At 41.3% G+C, this 22,956-nt stretch overlaps 1 protein-coding gene across 4 annotated transcripts in view; it reads right to left on the reverse strand.

Annotated features, from left to right (window-relative positions):
- The window catches only part of ECPAS (Ecm29 proteasome adaptor and scaffold), a 130,063-nt gene that overhangs the window by 100,901 nt on the left and 6,206 nt on the right, over positions 1 to 22,956 (reverse strand). For 2 of the 4 annotated variants that reach the window (XM_030919233.1, XM_030919232.1), the window contains exon 2: positions 16,778 to 16,881. The exons of the other annotated variants lie outside the window; for them this stretch is intronic. In XM_030919233.1, the coding sequence (XP_030775093.1) occupies positions 16,778 to 16,799 (22 nt within the window). In that variant the 5' untranslated portion in view covers positions 16,800 to 16,881. The remainder of the gene's footprint in view (positions 1 to 16,777; positions 16,882 to 22,956) is intronic. 4 annotated transcript variants of the gene reach the window in all.

Here is a 22,956-nt window from a genome sequence, read left to right on the forward strand (position 1 = left end):
TAAAATAGAAGGCAAAGTCTTCTTCTGAGATTTGGAGAGTAGAGGGCAAGTCAGCAGTGTGACAATGGTAGGAAAAGGCCTGCCCACAGAGTGAGAGGAAAAATTTGTTTCGTAAAATGAACTACAAATGTGAAGAAAGTGTAAAGGACCCAATTGAGGTTAGTGAATATAAATTTACAGCAGCCTTAATCCACACAATCAAACAAATCAAAAATAAATCTCCTATCCTTTCTTCCCCCTACCCCGATAGCATTTACATCAGTGTCTAATCACTGAAAAAATACAAACATATACAGACAGTTTTCCAAATCTTCAGTTACGAATGTGATTTAGGAAAACATCCTTTATTTCATATCAACCAACTAAGGAGAATTTCTGCTAAAAGAAGTATCTAGATTTTGTGTGCATATACATACACACATATGAGAAACACACATTAGAAAAGTACAAAATTCCTCCTTTGTATATATTATGGGGACAATTCCAAATGGGCAATTATTTATAAACTATACAATTATTATTAACATAGACTTGTGAAAGCCCAATTAATGATTCTCTCCAAGAGTCTATGATATAAAGGAGCCAATGGACCTATATTTTCATGTCAGATACATTACTGGTTTTAGTTAGTAAGCTAAACCTCTCTAAGGTTATTAACGAACTTGTCTATTAGGAACAGCATAAGATTGCTTCACAAGAATGTTGTGAAACATTATATAATGTTATAATGGCTATCATATGTGCAGCTTTTATATTCTTGTATAATAAAGAATTTCGGTGGCCTCTGTCCATGTTCCTGAGAGGTAAGCGCTACACCCTTGGGATTTCCCCAGTAACTGAAGTGCCTTTGTTATTCATAGCAGGACCCTCTAATCACATCTGATAAACTTACGCTGAGGAAGTAACTCATAGTGGGCCCCTAGACTGTTCATGCTAAGAGAGAACTTAGGATGGGGGTTGATTACACTAGAAAGACTAACCATCTTGCAGGTTTCAGCCAGGTGATTAGGGGAGTTGGGCAAGGGGAAGGGTTAGAGGGGGAGGGGTGTTAGAAGTTTAGTCACATGGGCAATGAGTCAATCAATCATCATGCCTGGTCAATAAAACCCAGGACACCAAAGTTCAGGCGAGCTGGTGAGCTTCTGTGATCAGCAGTGCATTGTGTGTATTAGCACACATCGCTGTGCCAGGAAAGTACCCTGACACAACAGAAACTTTGCATCTGGAACCCTCTCAGGCCTTGCCCTACATGTCTCTCCCTTTGGCTGGTTTTAACTTGTATCCTTTTCTATAAAACTATAACCATAAATACAGGGCTTTCCTGAGTTCTGACTCATTCTAGCTAATGATTAAACCTGAGGGGGGTCCATGGAGACCCCCAAATCTGTATCCAACAGTTCAAAAGTGAGGGTGGCTCTGGGATCACAGGAACTTGTAGGTGGCATATGAAGTCGATTCAGTCTAGTGGAGGGCTATGCCCTTAACCAGTTAGGTTTCACAGAGTAATTATATATGATATAAAATATTTTCTGTATGTTATATAGACATTATATATAATTATTACCTCTCAGAATACATTATTCCTTTAATTTTTACCTTTTTCTTTTTTTTTTCCCTTAAGCTCAGTGGCAAGAAGAAATTATCTTTTCCGTTTTTGTATTTTTTGTAGAAATGTTGCCAGGCTGCTTGTGAACTCCTGGCCTCAAGCAATCCTCCTGCCTCAAACTCCCAAAGTGCTGGAATTACAGGTATGAGCCATCATATCTGGCTAACTTTACCTCCTTTTAAAATAAAGCTGACTACTACTATAAAAATAAGTATTTTAATAAATCAGGAGTCTACAAAATATTTGAGAACACACATTCCATCAGTTGGGAGCAAAACACGAATTATCAGTAGAATACCACCTACAGTAGGAATCCTATGCTAGGTATGTTAATAACCCCATGTACTACCACCAAAAGAAAACTGAGCCAGGCCAGAAAGCTAAAAATCCCATGTGACAATACCTCAGAGACACAAGAGTTCATCATATGGAGGCATAACTTAGTACAAAGTCATAATTACATGATTTTAAGGGTTTTTTTAAATCACTTCTAAAGACAGACTACAATGACACAACTTGCAATTATAAATTCTGCTTTAAAAAACTGGTTCATTTTAAATTACCACAAATATGGACTGTATTATTTAAAACCTCTCTACCCAAAAAAAAATGCCAGGACCTTATGAATTCACTGGCAAATTCTCCTTCATAACTTCTTCCAGAGAAGAGAAAAAGGTGGGGTAAGGGGAACACATCCCTGATGTTAAGAGGCCAGAATAACCTTGATACCAAACAAGGGTATCCCCAGAAAGAAAGATAAAAGCAAATAAAATATATTTCTCATGAATATAGAGGCAAATGAGATAATAATATTTAAATCATAATACATAAGTAAAAAATATGTAAGTCAAATCCAGTGACACATAAAAAGGATAATACATCATACCAAAATTGGATTTATTCCAAAGATGCAAAGTTGGTTTAACATTTAAAATCAGTGTAATCTGCCACATTAACACAATAGAGAATAACAATCATATGATCAATATATACAGAAAAGGCATTTGATCAAATTCAACATCTGTTCATGCTAAACAGATGGGAACAAACTATTCATGTTGAATAGACAAGGAAGAAAAGAGAACTTCCTTAATCTGATAAGAGATTTTTATTTACAGCAAACATTATATCTAAAGGTAAAATATCGAACACTTTTCCTCTGAGTTCAGGAACAAGGCAAAGATGTTCACTATTACCAATTCTATTCAAATTTATACTGCAAGTTTTATTCAGAGCAATAAGACAAAGAAAAATAAAATGCATTAAGATTAGAAAGGAAAAAATAACGTTTTCATTATTTAAAGATAATGATTGGTACACAAAAAATCCAAAACAAGCTATGGAAAAATTAATAGAATAACAAAACACACAAATAAATTGGTTTCCTATATAACAGTAATAAACCATGAGAAAACAAAATTTGAAAACACCTATTACAATGACATCAAAACACATCAAGTAGCTGGGAATTAATCTAGGGAAAAATGTAGATGTAAGACGTCTACACAGAAAACTAAAATACACCACTGTGAGAAATTAAGGAAAACTTAAAGGATACACCATATTCACAGATTAGAAAATATTAATAAGCTGCCAATTCTCCCCAAATTCATCTATAGACAATACAATCCAAGCACAATCCATCAGGTATCTTGGGTAACACTAAAAAAGCTGATCCTAGAGCCAGGCACAGTGGCTCAAGCCTATAGTGGTTCCAGGCCAGCCTGGGCAACATAAGAAGATACTAACTATCTCAATCAATCAATCAATCAATCAATGGATGAATAATTTTTAAAAGTGTGGACACCACTAGAAGAAAAAAAAAAAGAGTTGATTCTTTCTATAATTTAAAGAAATGCAAAGGATCAAGATTTGCCAAAACTATCTTGAAGAGAAAAAACAGCTAGAGGACTTTGGTCAGATTTCAAGGCTAACTACAGTAGGCTGGGCACAGTGGCTCAGCCCTGTAATTCCAGCACTTTGGGAGGGCAAGGCAGGCTGATCGCTTCAGCTCAGGAGTTTGAGACCAGTCTGGGCAACATGGTGAAACCTCATCCCTACAAAAAAAAAAAAAAAATTTAGCTGGGCATGGTGGTGTGCACCTGTAGTCCCTGCTACTTGAGAGGCTTAGGTGGGAGAACTGCTTGAGCCTAGGAGGTAGAGGTTGCAGTGAGCCATGATCATGCCACCGCACTCCAGCCTGGGCAACAGAGCAAGACCTTGTCTCAAAAAAATAAACACATAAAATTAAAACTACAGTAATTAAAAGTGTACTATGCTAACAAAAAATAAGTAGACCACTTGAACAAAATAGAAAATGCATAAAAGACAAATATGTATATAGTCACCTGGTTTACAACAGAGGTGTCACTGCAATGCAGTAAGTAAATGATGGTCTTTTCAAAAAATGGTGTTAGATCAACCATATTACAATATGGGAGAACAATATTTAATCCCTACCTCACACCATATCTATTAGTCCATTTTCATGATGCTGATAAAGACATATCCAAGACTATGGAATTTACAAAGGAAAGAGGTTTAATGGAGAACTACAGTTCCATGTAGCTAGGGAAGCCTTTCAATCATGGCAGAAGGCAAGGAGGAGCAAGTCACATCTTAACGTGGATAGCAGCAGGCAAAGAGACAGCTTGTACAGGCAAACTCCTGTTTTTAAAACCATCAGACCTCCTAAGACCCATTCACTATCACAAGAACAGCATGGGAGAGACTCACCCCCATGATTCAATCATCTCCCACTACATTCCTCCCATAGCACATGGGAATTATGGGAGCTACAAGATGAGATTTGGATGGGGACACGGAGCCAAGCCATATCATTATACATAAAAGAAAATCAATTCCAGATGGATCATAAATCTAAATGTCAAAGGTAAAACAATAAAGTTTCTAGAGAAATAAAGAATATTCTCATTACCTCGAGATAGGAAAAGATACCTTAAAACAAGAAGCTAGATGGTAAGGGAGTCTGAAAATATGATTAGCAGAATCTGTCCCAAAGAGTAGTTTATAAATGTGGAGCTGGAAATAACCATCACTGAAAAAATTTTCATAACCTGACAAAAAGCATCTATGTTAAATCTACAGGAAATATATCTCATACAAAATCAGAAACAAGACGTGCACTATCATCACTTCTAAGCAAATAAAACTGAAACCTCTAGAAAATGTAATATGGAAGTAGGAGATACTAAAAACTGTCATTATTCACAGATTACATGATATTTATGGGATAGGGTATGTAAACTAAGAAAGTGAATCATGTTGCATACAAGATTAGAGTACAGAAGTCAACTGAGATGAATGTGAACAAAGCATCAGACAATGTAGTTTTTAAAAACGTATAATTAACAATGGCAATAAAAACTACAAGTTGGCCGGGCGCGGTGCCTCAAGCCTGTAATCCCAGCACTTTGGGAGGCCGAGACAGGCGGATCACGAGGTCAGGAGATCGAGACCCTCCTGGCTAACACGGTGAAACCCTGTCTCTACTAAAAAATACAAAAAAAAAACTAGCCGGGCGAGGTGGCGGGCGCCTGTAGTCCCAGCTACTCGGGAGGCTGAGGCAGGAGAATGGCTTAAACCCGGGAGGCGGAGCTTGCAGTGAGCTGAGATCCGGCCACTGCACTCCAGCCTGGGCGACAGAGCAAGACTCCGTCTCAAAAAAAAAAAAAAAAAAAAAACTACAAGTTATTTGGAAATAAATCTAATGAAACATGTCATAGTCCTTTACAGAGAAAATTATAATCCTAACTATAATTTATAAGATCTAAATTAATGCAAAAGCATAACATTCATGGATTTTTTTTGGTTTTTTTGTTTTGTTTTGTTTTTTCCTTCTTTTGAGATGGAGTTTCACTCTGTCGCCCAAGCTGGAGTGCAGTGGTGCGATCTCCGCTCACCGCAACCTCTGCCTCCTAGGTTCAAGCGATTCCCCTGCCTCAGCCTCCCAAATAGCTGGGATTACAGGCATGCGCCACCACACCTGGCTAATTTTGTATTTTTTGTAGAGATGCAGTTTCATCATGTTGGTCAAACTGGTCTCTAACTCCTGACCTCAGGTGATCCACCTACCTCAGCCTCCCAAAGTGCTGGGATTACAGGCATGAGCCACCACGCCCAACTACATTCATGGATTTCCATGTCAGGATAGGTTAGTGATAATAACCCCCAAGTCTCCATGGCTTAAAAACAACCAACATTAGTTTCTCACCTGGACTACGCCTCAATCATAGATCAGGAGGAGGGCTCTGCTCACTGAAGTTGGTTGACAGAGCCAACAACATCTCAAACACTGCTAGTAAGTGCCATATCCTCAATCCTTCTGGCTCAATTCAACCCTTCTGTGGTGAAACTAATCGCATGTCCTTCACTCTGTCCCAGCACTAAATTCTATTTTGTGCCCAAAAGAGAGAACTAGAAATATCTGGTAAACAGCACTAATGCTCACAAATAAACTCAATATTGCAAAGATGGAAGCCCCCCACAGTCAAACATTCTCTACAGAAAACAGTGCTTTGTGAAAGCTGAAAAAAATTATAAAATTCCTATGGAATATGAATGGAACAGAATATGTAACAGCAAAAAGCCAAGAATAACTGTCAATTTTCCATAAAAGTGAGGTAGGAGTGGCTCAATCAGATTTCAAGACTTATAAAGCTATGACAATTAAGATTCAGTGTGGCAAATGCCAACTGTCAGCACATAGACAAATCAATAGATTAAAACAGAGAACACAGAAAGAGAACTGGGAATACACGGAAACTTGAGATTGACAAAAATGCCATTAAGAACCAGAGAAGAAAAAAATGGACTACACATCAGAAAAAAAAGATTCAAATCTAACAGTACCAAATGTTGGCAAAGATGGGAAACAAACCAAGAACTCTGGTTCACTACTGATGGGGTACATATCAATACAATCTCTGAAGAGCAATTCTGCAGTAAAGACATCCCTAGCATGGGGGGAGGGGGGAGGGATTGCATTGGGAGTTATACCTGATGTAAACGACGAGTTGATGGGTGCTGACGAGTTGATGGGTGCAGCACACCAACATGGTACAAGTATACATATGTAACAAACCTGCACATTATGCACATGTACCCTAGAACTTTAATAATAAAAAAAAAAAAAAAGACATCCCTAGCAAAGTTGAAGAGGAACATACCCTTCCACCTAGTAATTCTGCCATTCAAGAAGCCCATCTACAAACTGTTTATCACCAGTCAGCAAAGAGATAAGGAACACCTTTTATTGAAAAAGTGCTGGTAGAATAAGAAGTGTTAAATAAATTAACAGCGATAGTTGATTTACATTTTGAGGCAAGTTCCTTATTTGCCAGAAATAATTCCCCAGTGCTCAGACAACACTTTATGTAACACTGTCTTAGAAAAAAACTCTCCCAGGGGCTGAGTGTGGTGGCTCACGCCTTTAATCCCAGCACTTTAGGAGGCTGAGGTAGTCAGATCGCTTGAGCTCAGGAGTTCAAGACCAGCCTGGGCAACATGGCAAAATTCCATCTCTACAAAAATAAAAAATTAGCCGGGCATGGTGGTATGCACCTGTAGTCCCAGCTACTTAGCACTCAGGAGGCTGAGGTGGGAGAATCCCTTAAGCCTGCAATGAGTCGTGATCATGTCCATGCACTCCAGCCTGGGCAACTGAGAACTGAGCAAGATCCTGTCTCAAAAGGAAAAAAGATAAAAGGAACTCTCCCAGGAAGAGACAAGCACAAGGACACATGTGTGAAAGTGTTCACAGCCCAGGATTAGTAAAAGCAAAAATATATAAACAATCTAAATATCGGTCAATAGGATAAAGAATAAATTATGCAGAGTCACATAACAATTGAAATAAATAAACAAGGATTATATGTCACATGAGCCAACAAGACCATATCTGAAAAATCTAATATCAAACAAAATAAGTTGCAGAAGGATATGTACAGTTTGGTCTCATTTATGGAAAGTTTTTAAATGCAATACATATACAGTATGATATATACATCACAGCAATGACAATCTCTGAGAACGGAGAGGGAAGAGGGAAGGAGGGGAAGAGGAAAGAGAGGAAAAAGGGAAGAAAAGAAAAATGATATGATAAAGAGTAACACAGAGTGTTTGAATTACATCTGCAATGTTTATTTCTTTAAAAAAATAAGGCCGGGCGGCCGGGCGAGGTGGCTCAAGCCTGTAATCCCAGCACTTTGGGAGGCCGAGACGGGCGGATCACGAGGTCAGGAGATCGAGACCATCCTGGCTAACACGGTGAAACCCCGTCTCTACTAAAAACTACAAAAAAACTAGCCGGGCGAGGTAGCGGCGCCTGTAGTCCCAGCTACCCGGGAGGCTGAGGCAGGAGAATGGCGTGAACCCGGGAGGCGGAGCTTGCAGTGAGCTGAGATCCGGCCACAGCACTCCAGCCCGGGTGACAGAGCGAGACTCCGTCTCAAAAAAAAAAAAAAAAAAAAAAAATAAGGCCGGGCATGGTGGCTCATGCTTGTATTCCCAAAGCTTTGGAAAGCTAAGGAGAGTGGATCACCTGAGGTCAGAAGTTTGAGACCAGCCTGACCAAAATGGAGAAACCCCATCTCTACTAAAAATACAAGGAGGCTGAGGCAGGAGAATAGCTTAAACCCGGGAGGTGGAGGTTGCAGTGAGCCAAAATCGCCCCACTGCACTCCAGCTTGGGCAACAAGAGCAAAACTCCATCTCAAAATTAATTAAATAATTAATTAATTAAAATAAAATACAAGACCTGAAGCTAATAGCAAAAAATGTAAAAATTTGACAAAGATGAGTCAGACATACATAAATGTTAATAAGGTTACTCTCCAAGACTGGGCACGGTGGCTCACCCCTGTAATCCCAGCACTTTGGGAGGCCGAGATGGGTGGATCGCCTGAGGTCTGGAGTTTGAGACCAGGTTGGCCAACATGGTGAAACCCCGTCTCTACTTAAAATACAAAAATTAGCCAGGCATGGTGGCGGGCACCTGTAATCCCAGCTACTTGGGAGGTTGAGGCAGGAGAATCATTTGAACCCAGGAGAAGGAGGTTGCAGTGAGTCGAGATCGCGCCATTGCACTCCAGCCTGGGCGACAAGAGTAAAAAAACTCCATCTCAACATTACTCTCCATACTTTCCTTCATGGTTGAAATAATTCATTATTTTTAAAAGGATATATATATTCCATGATAATTTTATTTTATAATTATATAAAAAGGGAAAGAAAATACATCAGTAATTGTTCTTCTTAATACTTTTCAAATATTTTTCAGTGAAAATACATTTTTTGATTAGAAAAAAACAACACACAGGCCGGCATATGCAGTGGCTCACTCCTGTAATCCCAGCACTCTGGGAAGCTAAGGCAGAAGAATCACTGGAGCCCAGGAGTTTGAGACCAGCCTAGGTAACACAGCAAGACCCCGTCTCCACAGAAAATTGAAAAATGAGCCAGGCGTGGTGGTGCGTGCCGGTAGTCCCAGCTACGCAGGGCGCTGAGGTGGGAAAATCACTTCAGCTCAGGAGGTTGAGGCTGCAGTGAGCTAGATCACGCCTCTGCACTCCAGCCCGGGTAACAGAGCAAGATCCTGTACCAAAAAGAAAAAGAAAAAAAAAAAGTATACAGAGAAAATATTTTTCAAAAATCCGTGTTTTAAAGACAAGAAAAAAAATTTCTTAATCACAGAACTTTAAAGCTTGAAAGCAACCTTAAAGCATACGAAAGAACAAAAAGAGGCAGGGCACGGTGGCTCACACCCGTAATCCCAGCATTTTGGGAGGCCGAGGTAAGTGATCACGAGGTCAGGAGTTCAAGACCAGCCTGGCCAACATGATGAAACCCCGTCTCTACTAAAAATTTAAAAATTAGCTGGGCGTGATGGTGTGCGTCTATAATCCCAGCTATTCAGGAGGCTGAGGCAGGAGAATCGCTTGACCCCGGGAGGTAGAGGTTGCAGTGAGCCAAGATTGCACCACTGCACTCCAGCCTGGGTGACAGAGCGAGACTCCGTCTCAAAAAATAAAAAAAAAAAAAGAACGAACGAAAAGAACATTTGATCTCAAAGGAAAAGTATCAAAACCCTGAGAATCTTAAAATTAAAAAACAAAACAAAAATTCAGTTTAGCTCATGTTAAGTGTGACATTCATGTAGGAGGAAAAAAATCTACTAAAAATATAAATTATGTATATATACACACGTTTTTGTTTTGGAGACAGGGTTCTGCTGTTGCCCAAGCTGGAGTGCAGTGGTGCAGTTACAGCTCACTGCAGTCTCAAGCCATTCTCCCACCTCAGCCTCTGGAAGTAGCTAGAATCATAAACATATGCCACTGCACTCATCTAATTGTTTTATTTTTTGTAGAGGTGAGGTCATCCTGTGTTGCCCAAGCAATCCTCCCACTTCAGCCTCCCAAAGTACTGGGATTACAGGCATGAGCCACCACACCCAGCTCATTTATTTTCCTTTAAATAATTCAAATTTATATTATTCGCCTGTCTTTAGTTTCTCTATCTAAAGACGAAGAAGGAACTCTCCCTCCTCTTACCCGCATAAAAAGAAAATGACCAGTAAAGTTTTAAGGACTTCAGTGTTGCCTACTTTTAGCTACTGACATTTCTGAAAACATTAAATCATTCCTGAGAAATAAAACTGTCCACACAAATCACACATTTTTCAGATCTCTCTCAAAAATACAACTTTAACTTCTAAATTAGGGAGGAAAAGCTATTTTCTCACAGGACCAGAAAAGGCAATAAACCTACAATTACTTATTTTTCCCTCACATCATTATTAATGGAAAAAGCATGTTAAAAAAGAAAAAAAGAGAAGAGAAAAAAGAAGAGAAGAGGAGAAGAGAGAAAAGAGGAGAAGAGAGAAGAGAAAAGAAGAGGAAAAAAAAAAAGAAAAGAAAAGGCAATAAATCAGTTTCCTTTCAGGACAACCTGAACATCAAAACATTCCTTAAAAATTATGCAAGAAAAGTATACCATCAAAAGGAATAGGGAAAGGATTCTATTTAAGGTAATGTTATCCCTGGTTTGGTTGAATTTCAGAGGATTCTTTCTGGTTTGTTTAATTATGTGTCATTACTAACTTTATGAGCATGAATTACTTGTGTGAATTAGAATGAGTAGTTATTTCTGAGTGACAGGTTTCAGGTATTTTAAGGTTGCTTAAATTTTTTACAAAGAATATTATTTTTTTCTGAATATGAAAGTAAATTTTAAAATACAAATCAGGTTAGAGGTCTTAAATAGAAGCTGAGATTGAAGAGAAAGCTAAAAATATCTAGACCACTGCTAACACTACATGGTATTTTTTAAAAGATCTATCAAGTTACTATAGAAATATACTACACTATAATATTCTTTCTAAAGGTATTTACATTCTTCTGATTCACATATATAAGTACATAAAATACATCATAGTCACAAAGCAGTTTCATATGGCCTTCTGAGCCTCAGAAAATTGTGAGGCACACTTATAGATGCATTTATAGACTCACAACCTAACTGACCTGCCAGAAGTCACCATGTGAATGATACACAGATTCAGAAGCTGAACCCAGGTCAGGTGCAGTGGCTCATGCCTGTAATCCCAGCACTTTGGGAGGCCGAGGACCTGAGGTCAGGAGTTTGAGACCAGCCTGACCAATATGCTGAAATCCCATCTCATCTCTACTAAAAATATAAAAAGTACCCAGGCGTGGCGGCATGTGACTGTAGTCCCAGCTACTAGGGAGGATGAGATAGGAGAATTGCTTGAACCCAGGAGGCAGAGGTTGCAGTGATCCGAGATCGCATCACTGCTCTCCAGCCTGGTCATCAGAACGAGACTCAGTCTCAAAAAACAAAAAAACAAAACAAATAAGCTGAACCCAGAGGCCTCTACCCTCCAAGCACACACTGGAACACAGTACCTGCCTGTAAAGAACTTCTAGTAAAGCAAGTAGTAATAGCTCCAATTTACAGTTGAGAAAACAGAGCCTTGAAAACATTCTGTTGACCAAGATTACAAAGCTACTAAGTGGCAGGGCTGATTCAAATCCTAAACAGTCCGATGCTCCTTCTAGCATGCTAAATTATGACACGGTTTAAGTGAGAAAGCAGGCGGAGAAGATACTAAACCTTACTAGACAACTATATACAACATGCCTCCAAACCAGCAGAGATGCAGCAGTTACTGCAGAAAGAAGGAAAAGAAGAGAACAGAAAAAGATGAAGAGGAAGGGGAGAACCAGTAAAAGAGCAGAAAATCAAGCGCTCTTAAGACAAGGCCTTTTCCTAGGACATACCAATCCTGGGAAAAGAGAGAGAGAGAGAGAGATTCATGTCCAAGCTGAAACATTTTCAGAAATGGGAGCTCAGAAACTAAGAAAAGAGTAAGAAACTAAGCTATAAGGAATTCACACAAATTGGATACATCAGGCTGGAAGGCAGGGAAGAAAATGGACTCTTAACAGGCAGTACAATTAGGAGTTTGAGGCTAAAACTATGGAAAAAGAAGTCCTAGCTGGCATCTAGATTTTGTGTATAATACTAACATTTTCTGGTAGATCAATCCTGTGAATTATAAATCTAACCAAATACTAACTGGAAGTTAAAGTCGACTTCCTCTATTTGAAATACCATCTCAATTCCCCAAAAGCCACTCTAATACTTGGCAAAACGCAAATGAAGCCAGCAGGATGCTTCTTTAAGAATTAATTAGCTGGGGCCGGGCGCAGTGGCTCAAGCCTGTAATCCCAGCACTTTGGGAGGCCGAGACGGGCGGATCACGAGGTCAGGAGATCGAGACCATCCTGGCGAACACGGTGAAACCCCGTCTCTACTAAAAATACAAAAACTAGCCGGGCGAGGTGGCGGGCGCCTGTAGTCCCAGCTACTCGGGAGGCTGAGGCAGGAGAATGGCGTAAACCCGGGAGGCGGAGCTTGCAGTGAGCTGAGATCCGGCCACTGCACTCCAGTCCGGGCGACAGAGCGAGACTCCACCTCAAAAAAAAAAAAAAAAAAAAGAATTAATTAGCTGGGGCCGGGCGCGGTGGCTCAAGCCTGTAATCCCAGCACTTTGGGAGGCCGAGACAGGTGGATCACGAGGTCAGGAGATCGAGACCATCCTGGCTAACATGGTGAAACCCCGTCTCTACTAAAAAAATACAAAAAAAAACTAGCCGGGTGAGGTGGCGGCACCTATAGTCCCAGCTACTCCGGAGGCTGAGGCAGGAGAATGGCGTGAACCCGGGAGGCGGAGCTTGCAGTGAGCTGAGATCCGGCCACTGCACTCCAGCCTGGGCGACAGAGCAAGACTCCCTCTCAAAAAAAAAAAAAAAAAAAAAAAGAATTAATTAGCTGGGCAGCTGGGCATGGCAGCAGGCCCCTATAATCCCAGCTATTTGAGAGCCTGAGGCAGGAGAATCACTTGAACCCAGGAGGCGGAGGTTACGATAAGCCAAGACTGTGCCACTGCATTCCAGCCTGGGCAACAGAGCAAGACTCTGTCTCTAAAAAAACAAAGCAGCCGGGTGCAGTGGCTCACGCTTGTAATCCCTGCACTTTGGAGGCCAAGGCAGGTGAATCACGAGGTCAGGAGTTTGAGTTCAGCCTGGCCAACATGGTGAAACCCCATCTCTACTAAAAATACAAAAAATTAGCTGGGCGTGGTGGTGGGTACCTGTAATCCCAGGTACTCGGGAGGCTGAGGCAGGCGAATCATTTGAACCTGGGAGGCGGAGCAGTGAGCCGAAATCGAGCCACTGCACTGTAGCCCAGGCGACAGTACAAGACTCCGTCCCACCAGGCGTGGTGACTCACACCTGTAATCCCAGCACTTTGGGAGGCCGAGGTGGGAGGATCATGAGGTCAGGAGATTGAGACCATCCTGGTTAACACAGTGAAACCCCATCTCCACTAAAAACACAAAAATTAGCCAGGCATGGTGGTGGGCGCCTGTAGCCCCAGCTACTCGAGAGGCTGAGGCAGTAGAATGGCGTGAACCTGGGAGGTGGAGCTTGCAGTGAGCCGAGATGGCGCCACTGAACTCCAGCCTGAGCGACAGACTGAGACTCCACCTGGAAAAAAAAAGGCTCCGTCTCAAAAAAAAAAAGAATGTCCAGAAATTTGATCTCTACTCCTGTTTTTAAAGAGTTACCCCTACCCCCAGCCTTTTTTACAGAACTCAACAGATGCAAATGTACTTAAAAGGAGAATGTCAGGCAGTCTAACAGTAAACATAAATATAAGCTGGGAATGGGGAGAAGATCCATTATCAGAAAGAGACAATCCATCATGGTTCCTGCAGGAGCTGCCTCTCTCTAGCCAAGGCCCAAGGGGTGGCAATGAGTACCTTCACAGGCAACAAAGTCCTGAGCAGGAGGTCCCTGCTGATGGACTCCTTTGCTAGTAACCCTGCCCCACAGAATTAAGGCAATCAGACAGATTATCTTTCTGTTCCCTAGTCCACCAGTCTGTCCCCACAGGGCCCAGGCAGATACCCTAATCTGGAAACCCCTGCATCTGGATCCACTACAGGTCAGGCTAGAGTCTTTCTTTCTTTCCCTGGCCTTTTTCTTTTTTTTTTTTTTTTTTTTTTTTTGAGATGAAGTCTCACTCTGTCACCCAGGCTGGAGTACAGTGGTGCAATCTCTGCAAACCACAACCTCCGCGTCCCAGGTTCAAGCGATTCTCCTTCCTCAGTCTCCCGAGTACTATAGGCACGTGCCACCACACTCAGCTAATTTTTTGTATTTTTAGTAGAGATGGGGTTTCACTGTGTTACCCAGGATGGTCTCAAACTCCTGACCGCATGATCTGCCCATCTCACCCTCCCAAAGTGCTGGGATTACAGGCGTGAGCCACTGTGCCCAGCCTTTTGCATATGATTCCAGGCTACTTCAAACTCCCTGCCAATCCAGTATAGCCCATAACAAGGCTATCCCTCCCTGTTCATACTGCTTACCACCCCACACCCCCTTCCCCACAACCACATCATGTCCTCTCCTCCCACCGCACACACACACACAGAGGAAGAGGAGGAAATCATAGGAGTAGCTTGGCAAGATTGGGCCAGGTGACAAGACAGAAGCCCTAGATTTAACGAGTAAGTGCCAGACTCCTGACACTGAGGTCCACAAACACTCCTACCTTCCAAAGCCCTTTCCCCCAGAGACAGCGGCTGGCAGAGATAGTTAGAAATCGGTTTTAGGAGGTGACAAGCAGGAAAGATTACTTCAACTTGTGAAAGCTAGCTTAGAAGAAATAATACATACTATGCAAGAGTTCAGACTGCATAAAAGTCAAATGTACGATAGTTAAGATCCACCCAAACAAGCTACTTAGAAGAACAATGCTCATCTGGGTGTGTAAACCCTACAATGTTCTTTTTTTAAATCCCTATTTAAATCCTAGTAGTTGTAGTTTCACTTTTGCTTTCAGTATATCATAATGACATTAATATATCAATCACAAGCCCAAAAGCTCTAGGAGCTAAAGAATCTAGGAGGGAATAAACAATGTCCTCACTGTTCTTCTAAACAATTCTTCCAATCTCCCAATTTGTCATTTCTCTAAATGCCCAAGAAATAAAGATATGTGAAAATAGCAAAAACAGGCCAAAATTTATTTTAAAGTTGAATTCTGGTTTCAACATTATCCCATCCCTCAAATTCACCTAAAGAAGACATTTCATATCAGCAGCAGCAATATATATACCAAAATACAGTAGAATGCATAGGAGGGTAGGGAGAAGGGGTCCAACAGTTAAATTAGAATAGCAACAAAAAGCTCTTTTGGATTGAAGCTACAAAATCCCAGGAACTCACTGGATATTGAGTCCATATCATCAGAGAATTACAATCTGAATTTACAGAGTTTCAATCAAAAGACCATCCAATATCATCCAAGAGTGAAAAGGACACCATACTCTCATTCTGCCTTAGAATGAAGTAGAATTAAACGGCTTTTCTCAAAATCACAATGCATGACAAAATGGCAGAATTAGGAACATCCAATTACCACAATGCCTCCTCCATACCTCTTTTCACAAACATAACAACTGGCCGGGCACGGTGGCTCACGCCTAAAATCATAACATTTTGGGAGGCCCAGGTAGGAGTACACCACGAGCTCATGAGTTCCAGACCAGCCTAGGTAACACACAGAGACTCTGTCTCTACCAAAAAAAAAAAAAAAAAAGGAGCCAGTCATGGTGGCACACAACTATGATCCCAGTTACTTGGGAGGCTGAGGTGGGAGGATCCACTTGAGCCCAGAAGGTCAAGCTGCAGTGAGCCATGACTGTGCCACTGCACTCTAGCCTGGGCAACAAAGGGAGACCTGTGTCAAAAATTAAAAATAAAACAAAATGTAGTCCCAGCTATTAGAGAGGCTGAGGTAGGAGGACTGCCTGAGCCCAGGAGATCAAGGTGGCAGTTAGCCATGATTGTGCCACTGCACTCTAGCCTGGGTGACACAGCGAGACCCTGTCTCAAAAAAAAATTTTAAATTAAAAAAAAAAAAACTCCATGATGGCATTCCTGGAGCATGTAAAATGATTTTTTGTGATTCTGGCACACAAAGTTATTTGTAAACGATCATCCATCGTCTTTTCCTTGTGCACAGTGCTAAATAACATCTCCAAGGGAGGTCGAGGTAGGTGGATCGCTTGAGCCCAGGAGTTTGAGACCAGCCTTCATGGCAAAACCCCAGCTCTACTAAAAATATAAAAATTAGCCAGGCGTGATGGCATGTGCCTGTAGTCCTAGCTATTTGGTGGGGCTGAGGCAGGAGGATCACTTGAGCCTTGGGAGATCAAGGCTACAGTGAGCCATGATTGCCCCACTGCACTCCTGCCTGGACAACAGAGTGAGACACTGTTTCAAAAAAAAAAAAAAAAAAGACTTCAAGTTTTATCTTTTTCTTCTTTTTGTAAATTTTTTTTTTTTATGTTTAGCATCACAGAGAATAGAGACTTCAGGCATTTGTAAATTAACATGAACTTAACCAATTATCTCCTGATAGCTAGAAAAGGAAAAAAACAAAAACATGATGATCTTGGGGGCAAATTGCTACCTGATAACCTATGCATTTTTAAACGCTGCCACAAAAAAAAAAAAAATGCACACATCCTAAGGAACTAAATCTACTAACCTCTACAATCAATGTGATACATGGTTTATCCAATCTTGACAAAAATCCTCGGGATCACCAATGGTATGTTCATCCACTCGTACAAATGCAATTGTATAAAGAATCTATTATTTAGAACCAAAAAAATACAATTAACAGACGTATATGCATAGCTACCATGTTAAGAAAAAAGTAAAACACTTTTCATTTCTCGTTAGATCTTTGATGCCCTGCTTTGCAAATTCAGTATGAGGAAAAAAAATTGTAATGACTACCAAATTTGAGAAAGAATAAGGCATATGTCCACAAACCAAATTTACTGAGAACATGCTAATACTTCAAAAAATACACTGCTAATCATTCGCTGAAGACTTAAAATCTCAAATACCAATGCAACATATTTTATCACATGTGTATGTATGTACATATATCATAAATATATAAACTGTTAGACGTGTTTCAATTATACAATAGTTTTATAAGCAGTGTTACTAAACATGTATACATGTTTTTAGCACATTACATATGAGAACGTAAATGGCTAACAGACATAACCCTAGCCACCGCTGTCCTCTCTCAGCATTCTTCATCTCCTTTCTCTGATTATCTTCCTCTCACTCTTAAATATGTATATGCATGGCCCCCAGTCAGCTGCCTGTGAAGAATATGCCCATTCCCACAACTCTACCATGGGAATCATTCCCACGCTATCTCCCTAGCTTCAGAACCAAGGTTCCCACACACCTGCAATCCATGTGCCAACATGTGCTATCTCTTCCCATTCTTAAAACAATCCTGGCCAGGCACGGTGGCTCACGTCTGTAATCCCAGCACTCTGGGAGGCCAAGGCAGATTGCTTGGGTACAGGAGTTCGAGACCAGCCTGGGCAACATGGCCTAACCCTGTCTCTACAAAAAATACAAAAATTAGCCAGGGTGGTGGCGCCCACCTGCAGTCCCAGCTACTCAGGAGGCTGAGGTGGGAAGATGGATTGAGACCAGGAAATTGCGGCTGCAGTGAGCCGAAATCATACCACTGCACTTCAGCCTGGGTGACAGAGAGAGACCCTGTCTCAATAAAAAACAAAGAAAAGAAAAAAAAATCTTGTAAGTTTTATTATTTCATTCTACAGATGAGAAAACCAAGGCCCACAAGTTAGGTCCCTTGTTCAAGAACACAAGAAGTATCAGAATCAGGATTCAAAACTGTCTCTGATTCCAATTCCAGAGGTTTTAGCCACTACTCACAACAGTCTCCCTAAACAACATGGGGCCTCAATAACTCAATCCATTCATTCAACAAATAATCTTTCTGCTGAACACAAACTACATATCTGTGGAATCTGTTCTCTCTTTTCTTCACTTTCCTAAATCTGTCTAGAGGCTGCACTCTCCCTTACTCCTCCCACCTTCTAGTCTCAGGTCAGATTTAGATTCATCTCTAACTCCTTCCTTCTTTAATAACCCTCATCTCGTTAGCCAACAATTTCTCCCTATTTTAGGGATTTTAGATTATATTAACTCCTTGCCAAATCCCCTTCCACTGTCGCAACTCAGACCCTAAGTTTCTTTTTACTTGGCCACTGTGATACCCTCCTAATTAGTCTTGCGGCTCTTGGTCTCAGGATCCTTGCAATCAGTGTTACACCACTGCCATCTGCTACCCTTATAAAACAGACCTACTCATGTTACGCTCCTGCTTAAAAGCTTTGATGGTTCTCTACTGTCTATAGAACAAAGTCCAAACTAGTTCTCTTGGCATTCCTACAACACACTGGTCCCAACCTATCTCCACAGCATCATCTGCTATTATACCGTACCACACCAAAAATAATAATTTATAAGAGCTTAAGTGTTTATACAGTACATTTTCACATACATTAATTCTAACAATACTATGAGTGATTCTTGTCATTCCAATTTTATGAGGAAGAAACTGAGACTTGCAAAAGTAAGGTAATTTGTCCAATATCCCAAATCATAAAGGCAGCATGGGCCAAGTCTCAAACCACACAGCTAATCCCCTTTCCCAGTACTTCACACAGCACCCCCATTCCCATCACAACAGACTTACTCAGCGGTTTTTGTTTTGCATATTTTCTTATCTCCATGTCTCAGCTCAAGCTATTTTTCCTTTAGCCTCAAATACCATTCTCATTTCTTGAGGTTTCCAAAGAACTGTGTTAGGCAGTTTACTTACCATGCTTTGTATAAGTTATTTATATTTGCATATAAATCTGTCTCTGCACTGAATTATAAGCCCTCTGAGGACAGCACCATACATTATTTACTCAATTTCAAAAGTTTGCTTATTGAATTGAAAAAATATGTGGGCAAAACAAGCCATATAAGATGGGAAGCATCAAGGCCAGGCCTGAAACGAGATCTCAGCAACAGGGATCAAACCATCTGAGAACACTGGCAGTGACCTGACTTCAATTTTAACATCTACCTTCTGAACAAGGTCAATGCTCCTGTGCCAACTATTCTCACTGACACTGGCCTTTATTACGTATTATAGTTTAGTGAAAGCATAATTCAAAACAGAATGTGGTGGACCAGGTGCGGTGGCTCAAGCCAATATGGGAGGCTGAGGCAGGCGGATCACTTGAGGTCAGGAGTTCAAGACCAGCCTGGCCAACATTGTGAAACCCCATCTGTACTAAAAAATACAAAAACTAGCCAGGTGTGAGGGCACACGCCTTGTAGTCCCAGCTACTCAGGAGGCCGAGACAGGAGAATCACTTGAACCTGGGAAGCAAAGGTTGCAATGAGCCAAGATCGTGCCACTGTACTCCAGCCTGGGAGACAGTGAGACTCTTGTTTAAAAAAAAAAAAAAAAAAAAAAAAATCAGAATGCAGTGAAAGTAAAAAAATCAGAATGGAAATTAATTTTAAAAAAAATAGAACTTTGGGAGGCCGAGACGGGCGGATCATGAGGTCAGGAGATCAAGACCATCCTGGCTAACACGGTGAAACCCCGTCCCCATCTCTACGAAAAAATACAAAAAAACTAGCCGGGTGAGGTGGCGGGTGCCTGTAGTACCAGCTACTCGGGAGGCTGAGGCAGGAGAATGGCGTAAACCCAGGAGGCGGAGCTTGCAGTGAACCGAGATCCGGCCACTGCACTCCACCTTGGGCGACAGAGCGAGACTCCGTCTCAAAAAAAAAAAAAAAAAAAAAAAAAAAAAAAAAAAAAAAAAAAAAAAAAAAAAAAAACAGAAATATCCGTGGCCATTTTCCATCTTAACTTTCCGATTTGGTTAAGTAACCAAAATGTAAATGATACAGGCTTGCCTTGGCCTTTCTACAAAGATCAGCTCAGAAGCCTGTATTCTGGTCATTTAAGCAATCAGCTCTTAGGGGCTATTTCACCATGGCCACAGAATCATGTTCAACACACAGCTTCCCACATCTCATCCTCTAAAAGAGTCACCAGGAGTCCCAGCACTAGCAGAGGCTCTCTCAGAAGACACTTGACATGCTGATTATCTGGCCAACTTTTGCAGCTGAAGTTTCCCACAGCTATGTCAAATGGTCAAATTGAATAGTGCATCCTTTAAGATTACACGTTGTTGCTCCTTCGTGAGTTGCCTTTATCCCAACGAAGATCAGATTCTAAGGATGCCTTACTTATAATTATAAAGACCAGAATACGAAACCACTAAACAGCTGACCAGGTGAAAAGTCTCAAATGCTTCCTTCCCTGTCAGAAATCTCTCAACCCACTGCTGAAATATTAACTATAATGTCAACTTTTCCATAAAGTGGCAGAAGATAATATTAGCAGAAAAACTAGGCACATGTCTTGCACTGAATTTCTTTTCATTTGCAATAGTCATAATCACTCCAAGCATAAGAAAAGAAAGCTACAGGCTCTGACCTTAACTAATTTACAAACTAGATTTCAGAACTGCCTTTAACAGTCAAAACTAATAGTTTTCTTTTTTGGCAACTTACTCAAAAATCTACTATGTTCTGTTCAACAACATCAGAATATTTTTTTCTTTTTTCTGAGATGGAGTTTCACTCGTTTCCCAGGCTGGAGTGCAATGATGCGATCTCAGCTCACCACAACTTCTGCCTCCGGGGTTCAAGCAGGAGTCTTACTCTGTCGCCCAGGCTGGAGTGCAGTGGCACAATCTTGGCTCACTGCAACCTCTGCCTCCCAGGTTCAAGTGATCCGAGTAGCTGGGACTACAGGCATGTGCCACCACAACCAGCTAATTTTTGTATTTTTAGTAGAAACAGGGTTTCACAATGTTGGCCAGGCTAGTCTTGAACTTCCGACCTCAAACCTTAGGAACTCCAAACCTCAACCTCCCAAGTAGCTGGGATTACAGGCATGCGCCACCATGTCTGCCTAATTGTGTATTTTTAGTAGAGATGGGATTTCTCCATGTTGGTCAGGCTGGTCTCGAACTCCCAACATCAGGTGACCCACCTGCCTCAGCCTCTCAAAGTGTTGGGATTAAGCGTGAGCCACTGCACCTGGCCTTTTTTTTTTTTTTTTCCCTTGAGACAGAGTCTGCTCTGTCACCCAGGCTAGAGTGCAGTGATGCATTCTCAGCTTATTGCATCCTCCAGTTCCCGGGTTCAAGCAATTATCCTGCCTCAGCCTCCCAGGAGGCCGGGACTACAGGCGCATGTCAAAACACGCGGCTAATTTTTTTGTATTGTTAGTAAGAGATGGGCGTTTCACCATGTTGGCCAGGCTGGTCTTGAACTCCTGCTCTCAAGTTATCCACCAGCCTCGGCCTCCCAAACTGCTGGGATTACAGGTGTGAGGCACCGCCCAGCCCCGACTGCCACATTTTATACACTAAAGAAGGTTCTTTCTGGATACTGTGCCTGGCCCCAACTGCCACATTTTATACACTACAGAAGGTTCTTTCTGGATACTAGTTAGACACGGAAAAAAAAAAAAGCCATCTTGATCTTGTTATGAACTATATATTCTCCCATGCAGGAATAATACAGTAGTAGTAGGGCAGAATTAATACAAATTTTGGAATCAGAGAATCTAAGTTCAAGTTCTAACTGTCTAAGGAGGGTAGCTCTACCCCGAGACAGTAACAGTACCAAACTCACAGGGTTGTTTTGAGAATTCAATTAGTTGATACATGCAAAACAATGAGAACACACAGTAAACACACAATACATAAACAGCTTTACCATTATTCTATTATAATCACTGACTCAAACATGAAGTTTGTGAAAGGATAACAAATGCTGACAAGTCTCAGCCCAAAAATAGCCTGCCTATGTTTGGCAACCTTTTTTTTTTTTTTTTTTTTTTTTTTGAAACAAGGTCTCGCTTTGTCACCCAGGCTAGAGCGCGGTGGCATGATCTAGGCTCACTGCAGTCTTGACTTCCTGGATACAAGCCATCCTTCCCACTCAGCCTCCCAAGTAGCTGGGACTACAGGCACATGCCACCACACACAGCTAAATTTTATATTTTTTGTAGAAACAGGGTTCCACCATGTTGCCCAGGCTGGTCCTGAACTCCTGGACTCAAGTGATCTGCCCGCCTCGACCTCCCAAAGTGCTGGGATTACGAACTTGAGTCACCACATCCAGCCTTCTGGAAACTTTCATGCTCAATGATATTACTCAAAAAAATAAATAAATAAATAAATAAATAAATAAATAAATATGCCGGGCACAGTGGCTCATGCCTGTAATCTCAGCACTTTGGGTCAGTTTGAGACCAGCCTGGCCAACATGGTGAAACCCCATCTCTACTAAAAATACAAAAATAAGTCGGGCGCGGTGATGCGCGCCTCTAATCCCAGCTACTCAGGAGGCTGAGGCAGGAGCATCGCTTGAACTCAGGAGGCAGAGGTTGCAGTGAGCTGAGATTGCACCATGGCACTCCAGCCTGGGCAACAGTGCGAGACTCCGTCTCGAAAACCAATAAACAAATAAATAAATAAAATAAAAGAGAACCCTAACAGTCAATTTTGCTTCTCCTACAAAGTGTGGTAGCAGACATAACTGAAAGTTGCAGATTTCATTTAAATTGATGTGACGTAAATTACTTCAAGTGCAAGAGGGAAGATGTTCACTGGAAATCTATAGAAATGCAGTTTTACCAGCTACACATCTCAAAATAACAGACCCGGGAATCACAGACGACATTACTTTAGTATTATCCATATCATACAGTCATATATTTTGGTCCTTACTTATCTGTTT

Source organism: Rhinopithecus roxellana, chromosome 16 (genome assembly GCF_007565055.1).
Source record: "Rhinopithecus roxellana isolate Shanxi Qingling chromosome 16, ASM756505v1, whole genome shotgun sequence".
Lineage (NCBI taxonomy): Eukaryota > Metazoa > Chordata > Mammalia > Primates > Cercopithecidae > Rhinopithecus > Rhinopithecus roxellana.